This window comes from Pocillopora verrucosa, chromosome 6 (assembly GCF_036669915.1).
Source record: "Pocillopora verrucosa isolate sample1 chromosome 6, ASM3666991v2, whole genome shotgun sequence".
Classification (NCBI taxonomy): Eukaryota; Metazoa; Cnidaria; class Anthozoa; order Scleractinia; family Pocilloporidae; genus Pocillopora; species Pocillopora verrucosa.
In genome coordinates, this window is record NC_089317.1 from 23398864 (window position 1) to 23417826 (window position 18963).

An 18963-nucleotide genomic window follows, 5' to 3' on the forward strand; every position below is an offset into this window, starting at 1 on the left:
GTGGCTGCAGCTTTGATAAACAAAGACAGGTGAATAACAACTGAGAATTCAACCAGACAATAATCCACATTCGAATAAAGGGTTAAGTTTCTAAAGAAACTGTGGTATTGCGTCGATGGGAGAGTATATCGGGGTAATTTAGTATAATTATATATCAACTGCGTTGATGACGTTCATTTGCCACCGTGGAGAGTTTCCGAGCCGACGTTTCGAGCTTTAGCTCTTCGTCCGAGAGCGATTGGCTTACGCACAAAAACGTCAGCTTTGAAAATGACGGTGGCCAATTTATGTTATCAACTCAGCATCTGTTGATAATACTAAACTACCCTGTAATATTCCACATTCGATATGTTAGAATGGGGTTCGAGAAAGCTCTCCGCTCTAGCTCATCAAGTGTAAGTGTAACGGCACGTAGGGTTTGACATGATTTCATTCTGTTTCTTTTGCTCTTTTTCTGTTTTTTGTTTGTTTGCTGTTTGCTTTTTTATTTAAACAGAAGTTCTTGCGGATACATGATGAATGCATGGTCTTAAAGATCCAGAAGTCGAATAAAGACAAATTCATCATTATTATGATTGTTATTTTTTTCTATAACAGTATTAGTTCTGAGAGCTTTCCTTGCCTGTACCAGGAGCAGTTTTTTATGGCTTGAACAAAGCAAATCAAACATTAGCCTTTAGCTTTGCTCTGTCTCCAACTTTTCCTTTGCACCACAAAACAAAAGTAAATTGGTTTACTCGTGCATAATTCTTGAGAATTATTTCTCAAGCCCCTTGACTGCATGCTATAAATAAGAAATTTACCATTCGTCAGTTTCTTTCACTCTTTGACGTCTAATCTTTTAATGTGGACCAATCTATAAAATATATCGAGTCTTCTTGGAATATTATTTTCTGGGAGTTAGTTTCAGAAGAAATGTTTACTTTAAAACTTTTTTTGGAGATGAAAACTACGCAGGCATATTCTGGACTGGAGCCTCAGGGTCCGGCCACCAGCAAATCAGCCATTTCTGAAATTAGCTCGCTTTACCAGAGACGAAAAAAAGGGAGCAACATTGAAATGTAGGTTAAGTTCTAAAAAAAACCGGAAGTAATTTTTAAGTGCAGTGATAGTATTGCGTGACGAATTGAATTTCCGAGAAAGACGAGTGGACTTTACACAAAGCCAAATGGTCGCCATACTGCAGTAATCGATTCGTATCCATTGAAAGTTCTTTGGTAGAACCGACAAAAATGGCGAGTCCAGTGAGGGTAATGAAGTTTCATCTTTTTAACTGTGATAACACATATCGTTTGGACTCAGTAGAAACCTTGTTGCTCAAAATGGCAGACGATCTTAACCTTAGAATATTGGTGGATAAGCTAAATTTTCGCCTTTCTGAAATGTCGGATGTGTATAAAAAAACCGTTCCTCAGCTACAAATGGATTATGCCGTCCTTGTTGTCCATGCACATGAATCCCGTCTCTCTATCAACGAGGACAACGCTGGTATTGGCTACACGAAGATCTACAGAGCTTTGCTGCAAGCAACTGGTAGGTCGACTGTAAACATTGATGTTTTGCCAACTTGTCGATGTTTGCTTGGGTTGAATTGTTTTAGAGATTTCTTGTAAAAGTGGATAATGAACGTGAGACATCGGGTTCAAGTGGAAGTTTAGATATCAAAGGCATGTAGTTCCATACTCTCGTCTTATCCTGCTGGCTACGGGGGAAAGGAGAGAAGAGTAAAAGTGGATCTGTTGTTACTGGATGTTAGTAATGAGAGTAAAATGCTTAATACCTATATGTAGGAGATCTGATAACGGCTCATTATCCAGTTCGTCGTTAAAAATATTCTCGAAATCCATGTTTATTAAAAACTTACAGAGACATTCTAAATGCGTGGCCTATTAAGCTGAATTAACCATGTTAAAAGTGCTCCAAATTACAACAATTTTAATTTTACTGCGAGCCTTTGACCTGTCATGTCGTATTATTCTTGCGAGGAACGTCAGTTATGTTCGTTTTCCCAATCAGAAATATTTTCATTGACTGAAATGAGTTCAGTTGAAGCCAAACATAACGAACTTTCTATTATGATTTGTAATACTCATGTCTATATTTCACTCTTTATTTTTCGAGCATGATATAAATATCTAATTCGATGGTTTAACAAGAAAACAACCGGAAAAAAACCATTAAAGTGTTCTTTGTGACCAAGAAAATAATATGTCGTGCTTAAACATTCGTTTCTGTAAAGGTGAAGCCTAGTTTAGTGCGGTCACTCTCCCTCTAAACCACCCGTCAAGCTAGTTTTTAAATAATATTTCACTTGTTTAAAATGTTTCAATTCGTTGTGGAGGTAACCGTGCAGCCTCCAAATCTCATTTTAAATTGTCAACAATTGACAATTTAAACCCAGTAACACTTAATTACTTAAAATAACATGATTATGCTAAGCCATCTAACTACAATGAAGGAACACATAATAAAGATGAGAATAATAACAAAGATGAGAAACGAACAACTTGTCAACAAAGCAATCAAAACGATAATCAAATGAAGCTGTGCAAAGATGTAATGTGTAGTGCCGTGTCTTTTAATTCAAGGAGACAGAGTATTGATCGTCTTTGAAGAAAAGGATAACTTCGATAATGAAAAAGAAAAAGAAAAAGTTTTTATTTCACGCTGGGCTCGAGAGAAACAGGAACGTCACATTTTTATTTGTGAAAAGCTCTTTCGGGCAGAATCAGTATTATTTGTTTAGAGGTGTTAGGTGTAACAGTGTGTCTTGTACTTTAAGGAGACAAAGTCTTGATCATAATTGGTGGCGATAATGAATACAGAGATGAAGACGAGGAAGAACAGGTTGTTATCTCACGCTGGGCACGAAGGAAAGTGGCGTCACAGTTTGATGAAGAGTATCTCGATGGAAGAAAAAGCTTCATTTTTTCTTGGAATAAAGCGCACAGAGAAATCCACGAGGAGGCACTTAAGCACTACCTCGACCCTAGTAAGAAAGAACAGAAGTTCCAGCATGTGCCAAAACCAAAACCGACACCAACACCAAACGAGGTATGGCTTATGTTTATTTCCACATTTGAAATCTGCTATGTTTTGTCAAGGGGGATGAAAGTCACTGGTAAAATACGCGAACAAGTATTCTGACATTTTACCGAGGAACAAAGCCATATGCTAGTATCTGGAGATTTGGCTATGAAATTTATTTTCTAGTTGTAACATCGGGCAGACAGCTCCTTTCAACGACTTTTCCACCGCCATATTTGGTTACTGGAAGTGAAAGACTCTAGTGGTGCATGCATTAGTACTGTGGTAGTGAGTGACCCACATCCTAGAAATACCAGATGTATTTTATTTTACTTTTTATTTTCATAATAATGTATTAACATAACCAAGGTTTTACTATTGGTATCATTATCATTTCTATCATTTTCTTTATTGTAATAGTGTAGTTTGATCGTCTGGGCGAGTGTAGTCCTGAGAAGGACTGTTGTCGGTAGTGGTGACTGACGTTTCGACAACCTGAGCGGAAGTCATCATCAAAGTCAAGTAAATAGTTGTTGTCAGTCGAATGTTCTAAGTCCGGTTTGCATGAACTGATTGGTCAGTTTTGCCGTGAATTTATTCGCTGTAAGACGCAAGTGGCGTAGGTCGGTCGTGATTGGTTGGTCTTGATCCTTAAGTGAAGTTCGTTCTGTTCGGTTCGTTTGTGGTGTTAATGTCGTGAATGAGTCGTTTGTATGGTGCCAGTACTGGATGACACCTGTTGAGAAGAGTCTGTTTTAAGTTGGTAAACCAACTTTCCGAAGTCAGTCGTAAGTCAATAGTGTGGTTCGTAAGTCGGTGATGTTCAGCAATGTAATTATTGACATCGCCTTTCGTCGTCGCTCGTTTGTGTTCAGTCAGTCTAGTTGTGAGGTTTCTGCCAGTTTCACCGATGTAGGAGGCGTGGCAGTCGGGCGATTGATCTTATAAACTGCTTCTTGTCTGTTCCTCGTTTCGTCTTTGTCTTTGACGTTAGTCAGTAATTGACGTAGTGTGGTAATGGGTGTGTGAGCGACACGGATATTGAAGGGTTGTTGGATGCGCGAGATGTTCTCAGATATGCCCTTTACGTACGGTATGGTCGCTGTAGTAGTAGGAGTTGCGTTGTCGTTAGCTTCGGTAGTAGTAGTAGTAGGTCGGTGAGTGTTTCGTCGGATGAAGTCTTTGTTGTAGTAGTACTTGCAAAAAACACGGTCGAGGTACTTGTTCTAGTCAGATAAGCTGTCTGTCGCGTTGCATACTAGTTCGGTGCTCGTCGCGTAAGAGTTCTGATAGACCAGGCAGTCTAGAAAAGGCAGTTTATCATTTTCCTAGACCTCTCTGGTGAACTGTATGTCAATGTTTCGTTCGTTAAGGTGGTAGTGAAATGGGTCGATTTCGTCGTGTCGTACGGCGGTGAATGTAACGCCAACGTAGCATAACCAAAGCGGTATCTTTTGTCGGCAAGTCGAAAGGGTGCTGTCCTCGATGTTCTGAATCACAATTTCTACTACAAAAACAGAATTGGAGACCCCATAGCTGTACTGTGTAACTGTTTGTAGTGTTTACCGTTGTACTGGGAGTCTATAATGTCCTCTGTCGGTAACGGTAAAGGGTCGGTAGAGGGTCGTTAGGTTGTAGGATTGCAGTCTAGGTACATTGTAGTGCCAATTGAAGTGGAATAATTGTAAAAAGCGATTGCATTTCAAATGACACTAGCTTGTAGTCGTCAGGTATATGTACAGTTTTAGTGGCGTTAATGAAGTCCTCGGTTACTGTTGTCATGGACAAGACTGGCTACCACGACAAAATGGAGTCCTCAGTTACTGTTGTCAAGGACAAGCCTGACTACCACGACAAAATGGACGCACTAGTTTACGACAAACAAACCTACGAAGAACTCAATTTAAACGTGACCCGACACCTGCACTTCAACGCAAACTTAATAGCACATTACTGATAATCAAGAAGACAAACGTCATCGACACCCGACGCTACCGATTGAGGTGCTCAGTACCACAACCACCGAAACTTTGCGGTCTGCCGAAACTACACAAAGCTGGTTTCATGATGCGTTTTATTGGTTCCCTCTGTGGTTCTCCGACATACCAACTGTCCAAGTACCTGACGACAATACTGGAACCGCTGACCGACAAATCCAGACGTAAACTACAATCCACCGAGGGGGCCGTTATAACAATTCATAAAAAGTGGCGTTGTCGTTTGGTACATTAAACAAGGACTGTACAAGCATAGTTTACCAATTAGAATTTGTGGCTGATTGTGATGTTATTATTTCAAGTCTACTTACATAAGGCAAAGTTCAAGAAAATAAAGAAAGGAGCTTATTCTTAAAATATTCTATGTTATCTCATTTTCCCTGACAGATTATAAGAGCATGCTCCCTTGATCTATGTGTGGAGAATGACGAACTGGATCTTGAGTTTAATTCAGGTAATAAGGAGAGGTACAAACGTTATGGAGGTAACCAATGATTATTTGTTTTATGCAATCCTATTATCGAATTTACTGGAACAAGCGTAAGCATGGCCCCATGAAAACCGTGTACAACACCGTAAATGTTCTTGTTTTTCTTCTGCGCCACAGATATAAACACCTCGCTCGACGTGATCATGGCAAGATATGACGCAATCTTCGACCAATCAGAGCGCGCGTATCTCTATAATCACTAGGCCCGGTTGTTTAAAGTGCGGATAACGCTATCCAACGGATAAATCAGCATCCAACGGATAGACAAAATCATTGCGCCATCCACCGGATGGCAATTTATCTAGCGGATAGCGTTATCGAACCCTATGAACAAGGCCAGCACAATTATACTAACAGTTTACATGGCCATTCAAAAGAGTACTTAAATTCAAGAAAACGCGAGTAAACACTCAGACTTGGCAAAAAAACTCCATTATGAGAGGATAACATCTTTGCAATTAACAAAAACAAAAGCTCTATAGCAATTTTTTTGGTGCGTTACTCGTTTTGGTTATTTTAGGGTTTTCTTCTGAAATTTCCTTCTGATTGATATATTTTGATCATGTTCGCTATTTTTATTGTATAATGAACATTTTAAATAACACAAATGTTTTCCCCTTTTGAACCTTTCCCTGCCTTTCACAGCCTCCACTCCACAACGACCACTTCCCTCTGTCACAGAGGTGGCTGATATCGAGGGTCAGCCGTACCCAATAATTTCATGAAATAATAATTTTATCCTTTGGAAACCACTTTAGGCACAGACGCAATACCTACTTCGGTAGACTACCCAGAGGGAACCTTGCTACTTGAAACGCGCATGCGTTTTGGAAAATTGTGGCAGCCATCTGCAGAAGCCGTAGAAGTCTTGGAACGCAATTGGAAATTAGTCCGTGATGCAAACGTGCGATTCATTGTTAATAATGATGGTGCGGTCAATTATAAAGTCACCAGAGAAAAAAGTTTTTGGCAAAGATTGATGCCCTCAAGTCGGCTATGGTTTTGCTGCCTGGCCATTTTCTATTGTAAAAGGGCATGTTGTTGTGATTGTTGTTGTGATTGTTGTTGTGATTGTTGCTGCAATGAATGTAGCAAATAGATTCTATGTTTGTGTGTGTCTGTGAGCCTGTTTAGTAATAGACGACGTTAAGACAAAAAGGGAAATACTCGGCTGAGCTGTAGGCTCGTATGCCATCTTTTGTTTTTACCACATTTTGAGCAGAGGCACGGCAACGCGGAAAAACAGTTTTTGATCGTGACGTCTGTCCTTCAACAGTTAAGAAAGAACAAATCAAAATGCGTGCATGATTTCGCTCCTCATATAATAATTTTGTCTCCCTGACACCCTTTATTCTTCGATACTAAGCCGATGGGAACATTGAGAATCAAGAGGAAACAAACTCATTGCTTCCCGGACTTTCCCAGCTCCTCAGGCGGCTGGTATGTCGGCCTATAATGTTTGTGTCAGAGAGATTATAAAAAAAAACCCCGAATATTCAGCCGAAAAGTGAAGCCTCTAAGGCAAGTGTGAAGTTTTGAGGACAATTTCTCAGCGAAGAACAAGATTAGCCGACAAACCAGCGAACCAGAAAGGTGTTTATTCATTTTATGACCCCACCCCCCCCCCCACCACCCCATTTTATCATCGCGGAAAACTGCTCTTTTCCCGATTGAAAATCTCGAGTTGGCTTTTTTCCGATGCCTATGCCTATAATTGCACCGGTTACATTAGTTCATTTACAATTGTTTTAATTCTCCAAGCTTAAAATAAGGTTAATATGACTATCTGCTAAGACATGATTGGGCTGAAGGGTGAAAAATTGTGTAGTGCAAGTGTGATATCTTAGTGTAATTATGATGTTAGCCGTTAGGTTTTTTTATTTGCTGACGCTTCTTGTAGAATAATGAAAACTGTGACCTTGATAAAGGGTTATGCATAACTTGGAGATTTAAACAGGAACTTTTCACTTATCCTTTCCTTGCGTCTTTTTCTTTTCCTTATTGCTTTAATGAACGAACGACCATGAACATGTTCCTGCAGTATTGAGCTCCTTTTATTCCACAAGTAACCTCCATTTAGTTTTCCATCCGTTGGCGAACCACACGATAAAATGAACCAACCAACCAAGGAGAACTAGAAGAATTAGGAACTAGGATAAGAATTTGAGATATGTTCTTATCAGAGTTTATTGTTTTCAAGGTTATTAATTCTCTGTGGAAATCATCCATGTAATACTTTTTTTCAAAATAAAGCTTTTTACGTAAGAAAACATGAGCCGTACTAGCCATAATTATGATTTCTCATGACGTCTAATCTTTTAATATAGACCAATCTACGAAATAGTGTCTTCCTAGAATAACATTTCCGGGAATTAGCTTGTTTCAGAAGACATGTTTACTTTGAAAAATTTTTTGGAACTGAAAATTACGCAGATATATTGTGGAATGGACCCTCGGGTTCCTGCCACCAGCAAATCAGTCATTCAGTTCTGAAATTAGCTCGCTTTACCAGAGACGAGAAATAAGGAGCAACACTGAAATGCGAGTTAGGTTCATAAAAAAAAAACCGGAAGTAATTTTTCAGTAGAATAAAAGTAATGCGTGACGAATTGAATTTCCGAGAAAGACGAATGGACTTTACACAAAGCCAAATGGTCGCCATACTGTAGTAATCGATTCGTATTCTATGAAAGTTCTTTGGTAAAACCGACAAAAATGGCGAGTCCGGTGAGGGTAGTGAAGTTTCATCTTTTTAACTGTGATAACACGTATAGCTTGGACTCAGTAGAAACCTTGTTGCTCAAAATGGCAGACGATCTTAACCTCAAAGTATTGGTGGATAAGCGAAATTTTCGCCTTCAGGAAAAGACGGATTTGTGTGAAAAGACTATTCCAATGCTACAGCTGGATTATGCCGTCTTTGTTGTCAACGCACATGAATCTCGTCTCTCCATCAACGAAGACAGCGCTGGTATTGGTTACGCGAAGATTTACAGATCGTTACTGAAAGCGACAGGTACGGTCGGTCGTCTATGCGTTACGATAATGATGCCATGGATCGGCGAAAGCTTAGATTTTAAAGTATTTTTAATAGTAGTTTAAGGTCTCATTTGAACTCTTGCCAGTTTTATTTCAGTAAGTGCAATGGTATTTTTGCTTATCAACATTTTCTTCGGATAAACTGCGTGCATTGAAAATGAAATGTTGTAAATGTTGAAGGAAAGGGGGGGGGAAAGGGGGGTTCCGGAAAGGAATGTTGATCTGAACTATCGAAATTTGAGGGGCATATCAGACTTAAATTGTCGTCCATATACCCAATTTCTCAACACGAAGGCTTCAAATAACGAAAAGCGAAGACGCCAAGAGGGCGCGTATTGCTGTTTTATGTAAAATATAAAATGTTTCAGTAAAATACAAAACGACGCAAACGTAAGATCCGATTAAGTTTGATTTTTAAATAAGCTAGAAATACATGGCCTGGCATCAGAATAAACCATTTTGAAAGGTCATAACTACAGCATTTAGAATTAGATGACTTTGGACAAGGATTTTCAACGCCGGGTTAACGTTATTTAAATATTTTTTGGTTTGATTGATACAGGACTTTCAGATCAGAGTCCATCGTTATACACCAAAATTTCCGCTTTCGGGGCGAACGGGTTGATACTTTGCGAGCTTCCTTCCTTGTGACATTTATTTTCAAGAAGAAAATCGTCATCTGCATCTTCAATTTTCTTCTCACTTATTCTTTTCACCGATTCAATTTAACTGAAGCCAAAAACAATCACCTCTCCATTTAGGAATTGTATTTTGGTAGAATCTAGTGATCTTTCGGACCGATAAGCATAAGGGGGAAACAAAGGACCACTGTGGTGTAAACTCTTTGTGAAATGTTGATTAAAGTAGAGCGACAAGTGTTCATTGCTCTTCCTCTTCCCTCCAAACTGAGGAGGTAGAATTAATTTCTGACCTGATGGGCTCCACATAGGTTCCCGAGTGTGAGGTTTTGCTTTGTTGCAAATTAAGTTAACCTTGCAAAACTTTCTCCAAATAAAGTGAGGAAAAGGGAACAAGGTTTAAGTGGAACTAATGAATTGTAGTCCATTGAATAATTGTGAATATTTACTCAGATCTTTATTTCTATAGTTACAGTGTATGACAGAAATGCTTTTTGATGACCTGGTTAGCACTCATGTCGAATGGTCACAAAAAATAATCTAAACAGAGGCTCGATAAATCATTCAATTTCCGTATATTCACAAAATTACTCTCATGCTACCTCTCCTCAATGGGTTCTGGTGATGTGGTCCTGTCAAAAGTGGCAAAGGCGTAAGGTGTAAGGCTGAGAAATATAAAATCCTCGAGTATTTTTTTAACAGAGCTTAAAGCAGTGCAAAACATTTAAATGTAAAATTGTCATCCATGTAAATCTATGACGCATGTGTAACGGTGTGTCTTGTACTTTAAGGAGACAAAGTGTTGATCGTTATTGGTGGGGATGATGAATACAGAGATAAAGACGAAGAAGCACAGGTTGTTTTGTCACGCTGGGCACGAAGGAAGGTGGAGTCACAGTTTGATGCGCAGTATCTCGATGGAAGAAAAAGCTTCATTTTTTCTTGGAATAAAGGTCACAGAGAAATCCACGAGAAAGCATTAGAGCACTACCTTGACCCGAGTAAGAAAGGAAAAAAGTTTCAGTATGTACCAAAACAAAAGCCGACAACCTCTCGTCCACCAGTCAATGATTTTCTAGTAGCGCACAGAGAAATTCACGAGAATGCACCAGAGCACTACTTTGATCCCCGTTTGAAAAGATCGAAGTTTCAGCCTGTGCCCGAATCCATACCGGTAAACGCTGCTTCTAGAACTGTTGATGGTTCAGACAAGAAAGCAGAACTGCACTTCTTAGACTTTGGTAAGAAAGAGCAAAAGCTTAGGTATGTGCCAGAACCACAGCCTCCCGCTAACATAGATGTTTCAGAAGAGGTATGCGATTTGATTCAGATTGTTTTGTGGTCATGGATTGCACGTTTTTGCTATCTACTAAATTTTGTGTCAACAAGCAATGATGATGAGTTAATTGGTGGACTGATTTGTAGCTTTGAATCACGCAAACCGTACCTGAAACCTACAAGAGCTGTCTCCGTGCTGTTATGTTCACTGACAATACACTGTACGGAAAATTTATCGTAATTTTCTCTTTCATGACAGCTGGAGTTTCATTTATATGTTGTGAAAGACGGGAAGACGAGCAGACAGAGAGACAGACAGGAACACAGACAGAAAGAAAGACAGACCAAATTGAATGACGGCGCATAGACGGACAAACAGACAGGCAGGCAGACATAACGGGACACAGAGAACGTTAGCCGGATGCATGCTTTATTTCTGTGATTTTTTATTCCCTAGATCTTTTGAATCTTTAACTTCTCGATTCCAGGATACTCTAATCAAATGACTAGTTGTTTGTTTGTTGATCAATTGATCTTTCAACTATCTTCCTTTGTTTCCCTTCTGTCGTTCCCACCTAGATTCATTATATCTCGTTTCTTTCTTTCTTATTTGTCAGAGTTTTTGTTTATTCATTCATTTATTCACACAGGACGTAAGTGATGATGCTAAGAAACCTCTTCTATCTCGAAGCGGAGACGACTCAACCCGAGAGAGACCTAAGAGAAAAGAGAGAAGAAAAAGTGAGCCCAGAATTTTCCTACAAAAATCTCATTCTGGAGATAAATTATTTATGAGAGCAAAAATCCCTCGTTCACGAAGCTGCCTTGCTTATTACACTTACGAATTTTTAGGGATTTGAGTATCAGTTTGAGAGGTCCTCTGACCCTTTCCTCACTGAAGAGAGGAAAAGAAAGCGCGGAATCAATCAAATGTTGCGTTTATTTGGCTAACAAACTTATATCTTAGAGGACTTACTGCAATTGACGATTTTATGCAAATTATTATATTTTTTTTCTATTTGGAAAGATATTTTAATCTAGCCTAGATGACAAGGCAAGATCCTTCCCCCTCCCCCCCCCTTCCTCTCCCTCCCCCCTTCCTCCCCCCCTTCCTCCCCCTCCCCCCCTTCCTCCCCCCCCCCCACCTAGTATTGAGCAAGGGCCGAAATCCTCAGTAAGGGTTGTTGTAAAAGTTATTTATGAATCTATCTTAATCCAACCTTAATTAGGGCCCAGGGCAGATCCTTTCAATGCCCAACCGGAATTTCTTGAAGACAACATTCTGTTGGACACGGTCATGCGTTTTGGCAAAATCTCCTACAAAGAAGAGGATGTGGAGGTCTGGGATCAAAGCTGGGAGCCATCGGAAAAAGTTGTTCGCCACCTGTTGCAAGTTTGGATGTTTAGACCCCTTGCGAATGTTAGATTTGTCGCTAAAGCTAACGGTGGGGTATCTTACATTGTGAGACCTCGCGGTTTTTGTTATGGGCTGTTTCTTATCCTTTGGGCGTTCATAATAAGTTGTTTAAATTTGAGCAGGGATTGCCTTTTTCGAATGTTTCAATACTTGTATAGGAAATTATCAAGGTGTTTTGAATGGTTCAGGGACCTAATTAAGCGATGTACATGTCGAACAAGGGATTGCCTTGCTTGGATGTTTCATTACCTGTATGAGAAAATATTTAGGTGTTTTGGATGGCTCAGAGAACGAATCAATCGATGCTGAATCACTGTTAGATTTATGTCCCGTTGGACGTAACTTTAAAAATGACCAGCTCTTTATTAAGTACGAGTTTGATATTATGTAACCGTGAGTTTTTTTTTCGAGTTTCACAGCCTACCTCAAATTTGAAAACACGAAGCGTACTTCTTTGTCATAACTGGCATATTTAAAGGAAGTGTGTCATGATTGTGAGGTAGCGAACGCCTGTGAAAATACATCAACCGCGTTCGTCCAACCAGAGACACGAACGATAGTACTTCACAGCGTAAATCTCAGTGTGTATGAAATAATTTAGTTTACGCCGCACTGAACCTTCGTAATTAATGTTAGAATATTAATCTGCACTTAGTGTGCATTGTCAGGTATTTAATAACTTACAAACGTGTAAACTGAATTTTTAGTATTTTAAACGTAAAGGTCCTCAATGGACTCAAAATTGTGACTTGGTTCCATTAATCTTGTGGACGCAGCGGCTGAATGGCTAGATCCCCATTGAAACATACGCTCGATGTTCTTTTGAAGGGGGGAGAGGGTAGGGTTTGACTTTCAATGCTTAGCTACATAGTTATGCGCGTTAGAGTGGATGGCTTTTACTAGTGCAGATAAAGACTCAAAAAATATGGCTACCTTTGAAAAATGTCATTAGGCGGATGTTAAGGGAATATTTGCTTGGTGTTAAAAAGGACAGTGGGTTCCCTCTATGAATGTGAAAGGGGTAGCGTTTTGGTCGGATATGAAACGTGAAAAGGTAAGGCTATGCACTAAGCCAAACATTTACGTGCATACGAATGAAACTGTCTCCTCTATTTCTTATACCTATGCCTCCAAACTGCAAAACAAAAACATTTACTCAACTTCCACGTTCTAACACCCCCGCCCCCTCCAATCCCCGATCTTTTGAACGGTGACATGTAAAGAACAAAGGCTGGCACAAAAAGAACGACAACCTCTTTGAAAGGATTATGGCGAAGAGTTGATATCGCGCTTATCAAGCAATTTCCTTTTCTCTGCCTTCGTGCTAAGAATATTTTCTACCATTGCTGGGGAATTTATAAGTTCCAATTGGTAATGTATCACTGATGCCGGAAACTGAAGCACCTGGGTAATTTTTCTTCCCCAGGGTAATTGAATATTTGGACAAAATACAAACAGCCTTGTAGATATTTCAAATATGGTGATGCCGGCGGCTTGCATGCTTTCTGAAATATGTTTTAGTTGTTTTGCCTTTTAAGACATTGTACCTTTTAATGCAGTGAGCTTTCTCCATTTCGGAAATGCACAATGATATAGCACAAGACGTTTCATGATACACTTGATTGTGCTTTCAAAGCCACCGAGTACCTGCAGCTTTGTTTTGTCGCGAGTGACAAAAAAAAGGTTTTAGCCACTTCTGTTTCCAGAATTGAAAGGATTTTAAATAGTTAGATATATACGATTTATTCGTGTCTTATCTCTGGTTTCATCAAAAGATTATATCAAAACTTGTCTTTACATGCCTTTGGCTTACGCGTCACCAAAAAGTTAATGTTAAATCCCAGGTAACGCAATATTCTGGGAAATCATTTTCGTGGAACGACAAACGAATGGACTTTGTTCGGCTGCAGTCAAGACAGGTTGTCCTTCCTGTTCGCTTTTTAAATGTTACAAAGGAAAATACCATGGAAATGAACGGAAATTCGACCAACATCTATCTATTTAACTGCGATAACACTTGCAGTTTGGATCCAATAGAATCCTTGTTACTAACTGTGCAAAACGACGTGAAGATGCGGTTTGCGGTAGGCAAGCGCATTTTTCGGCTGCGAGAAATGTCAGACATGTGCGAGACAATTATTCCTGAACTGCAGATGGATTATGCCATTTTTGCTGTCCATGCCCAAGAATCGCGTCTCTCAATCAACGAAGACAATGCTGGGATTGGTTTCGCAAGGATCTACAGAGCGTTACTGAAAGCGACTGGTGAGTCGAAACGATCGAGTTCATAGGGTTTTCTACAATACCGTGTCATATTTCCTAATTTTTATGTCCCTGATTAAACTAACCACACACCGATTCTAAGAACTTATGCTTTTATTTGTTGTTCGTATCTTACTTCAAGAGGAACACAAAACAAACAATCGAAACATACAATGGCCTGTATCTCTCAAGGTGGTCGAGTTTTTCCACTTTTACTTTTACTTGGATGAAGAAAGTTTGCTTTTCAAAGCTAGTTCCTCATTGTTATCATTCTCACTTTGCAGCAAGCGACTGGCAGGTCGACTGTAATCATTGAAATAAGTACAGTGATGTTTGTGCAGCGAGAAATAATCAAAATAATGCGGCACATTTAATCTGAGAAGCAACACGGTTCTCGATTGTATTGCCGATTTGTCCTGTTCTCTGGCTTTTGGAGGAAATTATGTAAATCGAGTCAAACTGATGTTACTACATTTAGCTTAAGGAAAGATGCAAAATGTCCCATATACTTCCTCTGAAAGTGTGTGGAAGCTCGAGATGACAAAGTTCAGATCAGAGTTCACCTTGATACGAACAGTAACTGACTTTAACGCGAGCCTCTCAGCCTCACCGAAGAAAAACGTCTTTATCTTCATAAAAAATAAAGAAATGTTTTAACTTCACTTACTACATGTTGAGACAAGTTATTTGCCAAAGGAGTTTCCCCTTGGTCTTTTACCCTCATTTACTTGATTTGTTTTGTTTTTTTTTTAAACGAATGAATTATTTTTTCCATAGTATTAGTTATTCTGGTCAGCTTACGGACACTCGTGTCAAATAATTAGAGACAATTTTTCTGAATCAGTAACGTGGTCTAAAAAACTGTCATTTTCAAATGTTCCATCTTCCGTATTTACCCAAATAACCCTGCCTTTCTTCCAAACGTTCTGTTAGTACGATCCAGTCGAAGAGGGCAATCACGTACAAAGTGAGAGACTGACGATTATCAAACCTTGACCAATGTGTGAACTGCCCTTCAACAGTGAAAACCACTACCACTTCAGTATCAGTACAACTCGTTTAAAATTGTAATGTGTAATACAGTGTCTTCTACTTAAAGGAAGCAAAGTATTGATCGTTATTGGTGGGGATGATAATTACAGAGATGAAGACGAGGAAGAACAGGTTGTTATCTCACGCTGGGCTCGAAGGAAAGTGGCGTCACAGTTTGATGAGGAGTATCTCGATGGAAGAAAAAGCTTCATTTTCTCCTGGAATAAAGGTCACAGAGAAATCCACGAGAAAGCATTAGAGCACTACCTCGACCCAAGTAAGAAAGAAAGAAAGTTTCAGTATGTGCCAAAACAAGAGCCAACGACCTTTCCTCTAACAGTCAATGATTCTCTGGACAAGGTTTGACCGTTTTTTGTGTTTATTTGTTGAACCCTTTAACTTCCATGAGTGACCAAGACAGAATTTCTCCTTACAATATCAATACAATATCGAGTAGACAAATGGTGAGAATAGGGAAAAATTGGTATTAATTGGGGATTATTAGTTGATCCAATACCAAAAACTCCAAACTAAAATCACTAGAACTATATGGCAGACAGTTAGGAGGATTACTAGTGAGATCGTGGGAGTTAGAGCGTTAAATCGATGATCAAGCATGCACCCGGCTCAAGACACACATAGTTTGACATCAAGAGGAGAGGTAGCATCTGATATCACACAACGATGAAATCGAAGTTCGTTTATGGTTGTACCCTCTGATAGTAACCCACAACCCTATCTGAACATTTTTTTATAACAAATCCACTCTGAATTACTTACAAATCAAAAACTTAAAGAAGTGGAAGAGAGCAATTATTAGCTTACTACTCCTTAGATTACTATTCCGGTTGTGGGATTGCATTTTAGAGTCATCAAGTCTATTCATTCGTGTCCACTCTTCCATTGTTCTCAATGTAAGTTGTAGACAGGCATCTTGCAATACTGAGTTAAAGTGTTTAGAACTTCTAAAACATGTTAAGTCAAGATTCGTGTATTTGCTCATCAAGCCAATCTGGATTCCCATATGTGGCTTTCCTGATTGATTTGATATTTTGTTTCATTCATTCATTCATCTACTCATTCACTTCTTTCGTTCCCTCCAATCTCATTCCTCCTAAATCAGTTGTGCTTCTCATTCAAGTTTGTTGAAAGCTTTCTTTCATGTATCCTGCAGGACGGTATTTCTGGTGATGATGTACCTCCTCTAGGAGGAGGAACCCAAAGAAGGCTTACAGGCCAAGAAGGAGAAAAATGTGAGTCCACGATTTTACGTCAAGAATCCATTTCTTGTAATAAAATTATTTCTCAAAAGCTGAACACTCATTTTAGAGGCAGTGTACTTTATTAAACGAATGATTGGGTTCAGATTAAATATTTATTTGGGAGCGTATGTTCGACCTTTTCCTCGCCATGACAGGAGGAAGCATAGGCGTAATAAATTATTACTGCATTAACGATTACGCCAGGCGAGACCAGTGGGAAGATTTTTCGCTGGTTTGTTTGTTTGTTTTTTATTTATTTTCGTTTTTTGACTTTGAGCTGCTGCAATATCTTACTTTCCATACTTAGTGACATTGCATGTCAACCATGAATGTGAGCTCTCCGGCATAAGCTCTACGTTCTACACTAGTCTCGAGTCCCTAAGGATCCCAAGAATCTTAAAGTTTAAGTTTAGAAGCCTCACGCTCTCATCCTCCTTTCCAGTTCCCAAGTACCAAATTGCGTTACCTCAACCCCACCTCCTCAGTATTGGGCGAGGGCTGAAACCCTCAGTAAGGGTTATTTTTATTTATTTATTTATTTACCTATTTAGAAATCTATTTTTATCTAGCCTTAGGGCCCAGGCCAGAGCCTATCGATTCCCGACCGGAATTTCTCGAAGGTACCGAACTGCTGGACACACTCGTGCGTTTTGGGAAAATCTCGTTTAAAAAAGAGGACGTGAGGGTCTGGGACCGCAGATGGAAGCCGTCTGGAACAACTGTCCGCCACCTGTCGAGAGATTGGATGTTTATACCTCTTGCAAATGTTAGATTTGTCGCTATGGCTAACGGTGGGATCTCTTACAGTGTGCAACCTCAGAGTATTTGTAGTTGGGCCAGCGTACTGTGTTGTTTAAAGTTAGTCTGGGATTGCCTTGCTTGGATTTATAGTTGCATACTGTGGATTTTAATAGCAGTGTGTGAATGGCTTGGAAAAAAAAAGAACGGATGAAAACAGCTAACCATAAAAATATAAACATTTAGGCCTAATTAAACCTGACTTTAAAACAGACGACTAACTACTGTTCCAGTTCGTTTTCAGCTTTAACATTTTTAAGCCGTGTCTTTCAAGTTTTATCGCAACTCATTTAATCGAATTCAAACTACAGTCGAACTTCCTCCTTAAGGACACCTCTTCTTTGTGAACAGCTTGATATATCCCGATCGTCAGTTCTAGTATACTTTCTTCTGAAGCAAACCTGTATAATATGCACTCTTTCTAATACGTAAAAAGGGGACATCAAAACTCAGCTCAGAGTTTCCATATGTAAAACAACCTCCTGTTTTGAGTTACATGCCATGCTGAATACCAACGATTCATTTACCAAAGCTGAGCCTTAAAAAAGTTAACACTGTGACAATGAATAAGCGATTCAGAACCACAGATTCTAAACGAAAACAAAAATTTAAAAAGAAACAAAAACTATTCATTCACTTGGCAGGAAATAAGTACTGTTTGTCAATGATAAAGTAAATGCATTTTTGCACCTGTTTGTAGATACAGGACACTTTGTCGAAGTGACGTCATCATAATGATCCTTACAAAGCGGACACCCTTCTAAAACAGATATTTTTCATAATTTTTCAAATAACGTGGCCATATCAGCTTTAATTAGTTTTGATTATTCGAGAGGTTTACCAGTACCTCAAGATAGATAAGGAAAAACAATTACCGATTGGCGATCTCTTTTCTATTTTTTTTTTTAAGTTTGACAGGGTATTAAATCCCGTCAAAATTTAAAAATAAGAACATGGTCTCTGTAATGGATAACTTAGGAAAAGATGATATAATTGTTGACTGTTAAGAGAAGTGTAAGCAAACGGTTTCTGAATATGTGAAAAATGTATTTTGCTTGAAAAGTTCTGTTTCACGCTTTCACAGTTTTACTTTCATTCGTAATCTCATTTGTAATAAGTATTGTTATTTTATCCGTAATTTATGTTTATAATCGTAGTTAGCTGGTTTAGTTAGTTAGGAGATGAGGAATCGTGTAGGATAGATACATTTAAAAAAAAAAGCCTATTATTACTTTCTTATTTTTATTAACTGATTTCCTAACGATTGGATGCCTTAGAAATACAGGTTTTTAATATTTTGTTGAAATATCTGTTGCGTGTTATTACAGTTAAAATTAGGTAGGATTTCACTTCTTTATTCCTACATTTGTATGCAGACCTCAGTGCAAGGTTCCAAAATCCTATTTTCTCAGTAAAGAAATAATCATACCAGGAGGGAATGGAAAGTGATGTGACACTTTCTAAGCGGTCGAAATGTCTCAAGTCTGTCTAATAGTGAAGTTAAGGTCCGGAAATCTAGCATTTTATTCCATCCCACCCTTCCCCATACCCTATTCACCGCCACTTTAACTGAACGTCTCCAAGTAAGAGAGCGGGATGGACACTGTCAACCCCAGATGTCACGAGAAGGACCTGATTTGTTATGCTCTATTTCGTGTTGTTTATCGTGCTCGTCCAAGCATGAAATACTGACAAGATAGCGACCGTTTCACAGACATTTTCA

At 39.1% G+C, this 18963-nt stretch overlaps 3 protein-coding genes across 3 annotated transcripts; all 3 read left to right on the forward strand.

Annotated features, from left to right (window-relative positions):
• The first annotated feature begins 1165 nt into the window (after window positions 1-1165).
• On the forward strand, window positions 1166-7729 carry LOC131779855 (uncharacterized). The gene is made up of 4 exons (XM_066168654.1): window positions 1166-1533; window positions 2783-3054; window positions 5412-5478; window positions 6273-7729. Exons 1-4 carry the CDS (start codon window positions 1233-1235, stop codon window positions 6611-6613), a joined length of 981 nt encoding a protein of 326 aa, XP_066024751.1. The 5' UTR covers window positions 1166-1232; the 3' UTR covers window positions 6614-7729.
• A 425-nt stretch (window positions 7730-8154) lies between these two features.
• LOC131779856 (uncharacterized) lies at window positions 8155-12550 on the forward strand. The gene is made up of 4 exons (XM_066168650.1): window positions 8155-8530; window positions 9983-10503; window positions 11120-11210; window positions 11699-12550. Exons 1-4 carry the CDS (start codon window positions 8230-8232, stop codon window positions 12193-12195), a joined length of 1410 nt encoding a protein of 469 aa, XP_066024747.1. The 5' UTR covers window positions 8155-8229; the 3' UTR covers window positions 12196-12550.
• Window positions 12551-13771: 1221 nt separating this feature from the next.
• Window positions 13772-18515, forward strand: LOC131779846 (uncharacterized). Its single transcript, XM_059096429.2, has 4 exons — window positions 13772-14151; window positions 15248-15540; window positions 16355-16433; window positions 17012-18515. The coding sequence occupies exons 1-4, from the start codon at window positions 13776-13778 to the stop codon at window positions 17392-17394; spliced, it is 1131 nt and encodes a 376-aa protein (XP_058952412.2). The 5' UTR covers window positions 13772-13775; the 3' UTR covers window positions 17395-18515.
• The last annotated feature ends 448 nt before the right edge of the window (window positions 18516-18963 follow it).

What these genes read in the sequence shown, in the direction of transcription:
- LOC131779856 (XM_066168650.1), top strand. Translation starts at nt 8,230, where the DNA reads ATGGCGAGTCCGGTGAGGGTAGTGAAGTTTCATCTTTTTAACTGTGAT. An exon ending in ATCGTTACTGAAAGCGACAG is followed by an intron (nt 8,531 to 9,982) that starts GTACGGTCGGTC and finishes TTGTACTTTAAG; the next exon opens with GAGACAAAGTGTTGATCGTT. An exon ending in GAGAAAAGAGAGAAGAAAAA is followed by an intron (nt 11,211 to 11,698) that starts GTGAGCCCAGAA and finishes AACCTTAATTAG; the next exon opens with GGCCCAGGGCAGATCCTTTC.
- LOC131779855 (XM_066168654.1), top strand. Translation starts at nt 1,233, where the DNA reads ATGGCGAGTCCAGTGAGGGTAATGAAGTTTCATCTTTTTAACTGTGAT. An exon ending in AGCTTTGCTGCAAGCAACTG is followed by an intron (nt 1,534 to 2,782) that starts GTAGGTCGACTG and finishes TTGTACTTTAAG; the next exon opens with GAGACAAAGTCTTGATCATA. An exon ending in CGACACCAACACCAAACGAG is followed by an intron (nt 3,055 to 5,411) that starts GTATGGCTTATG and finishes TTTCCCTGACAG; the next exon opens with ATTATAAGAGCATGCTCCCT.
- LOC131779846 (XM_059096429.2), top strand. Translation starts at nt 13,776, where the DNA reads ATGGACTTTGTTCGGCTGCAGTCAAGACAGGTTGTCCTTCCTGTTCGC. An exon ending in AGCGTTACTGAAAGCGACTG is followed by an intron (nt 14,152 to 15,247) that starts GTGAGTCGAAAC and finishes TTCTACTTAAAG; the next exon opens with GAAGCAAAGTATTGATCGTT. An exon ending in AGGCCAAGAAGGAGAAAAAT is followed by an intron (nt 16,434 to 17,011) that starts GTGAGTCCACGA and finishes ATTTTTATCTAG; the next exon opens with CCTTAGGGCCCAGGCCAGAG.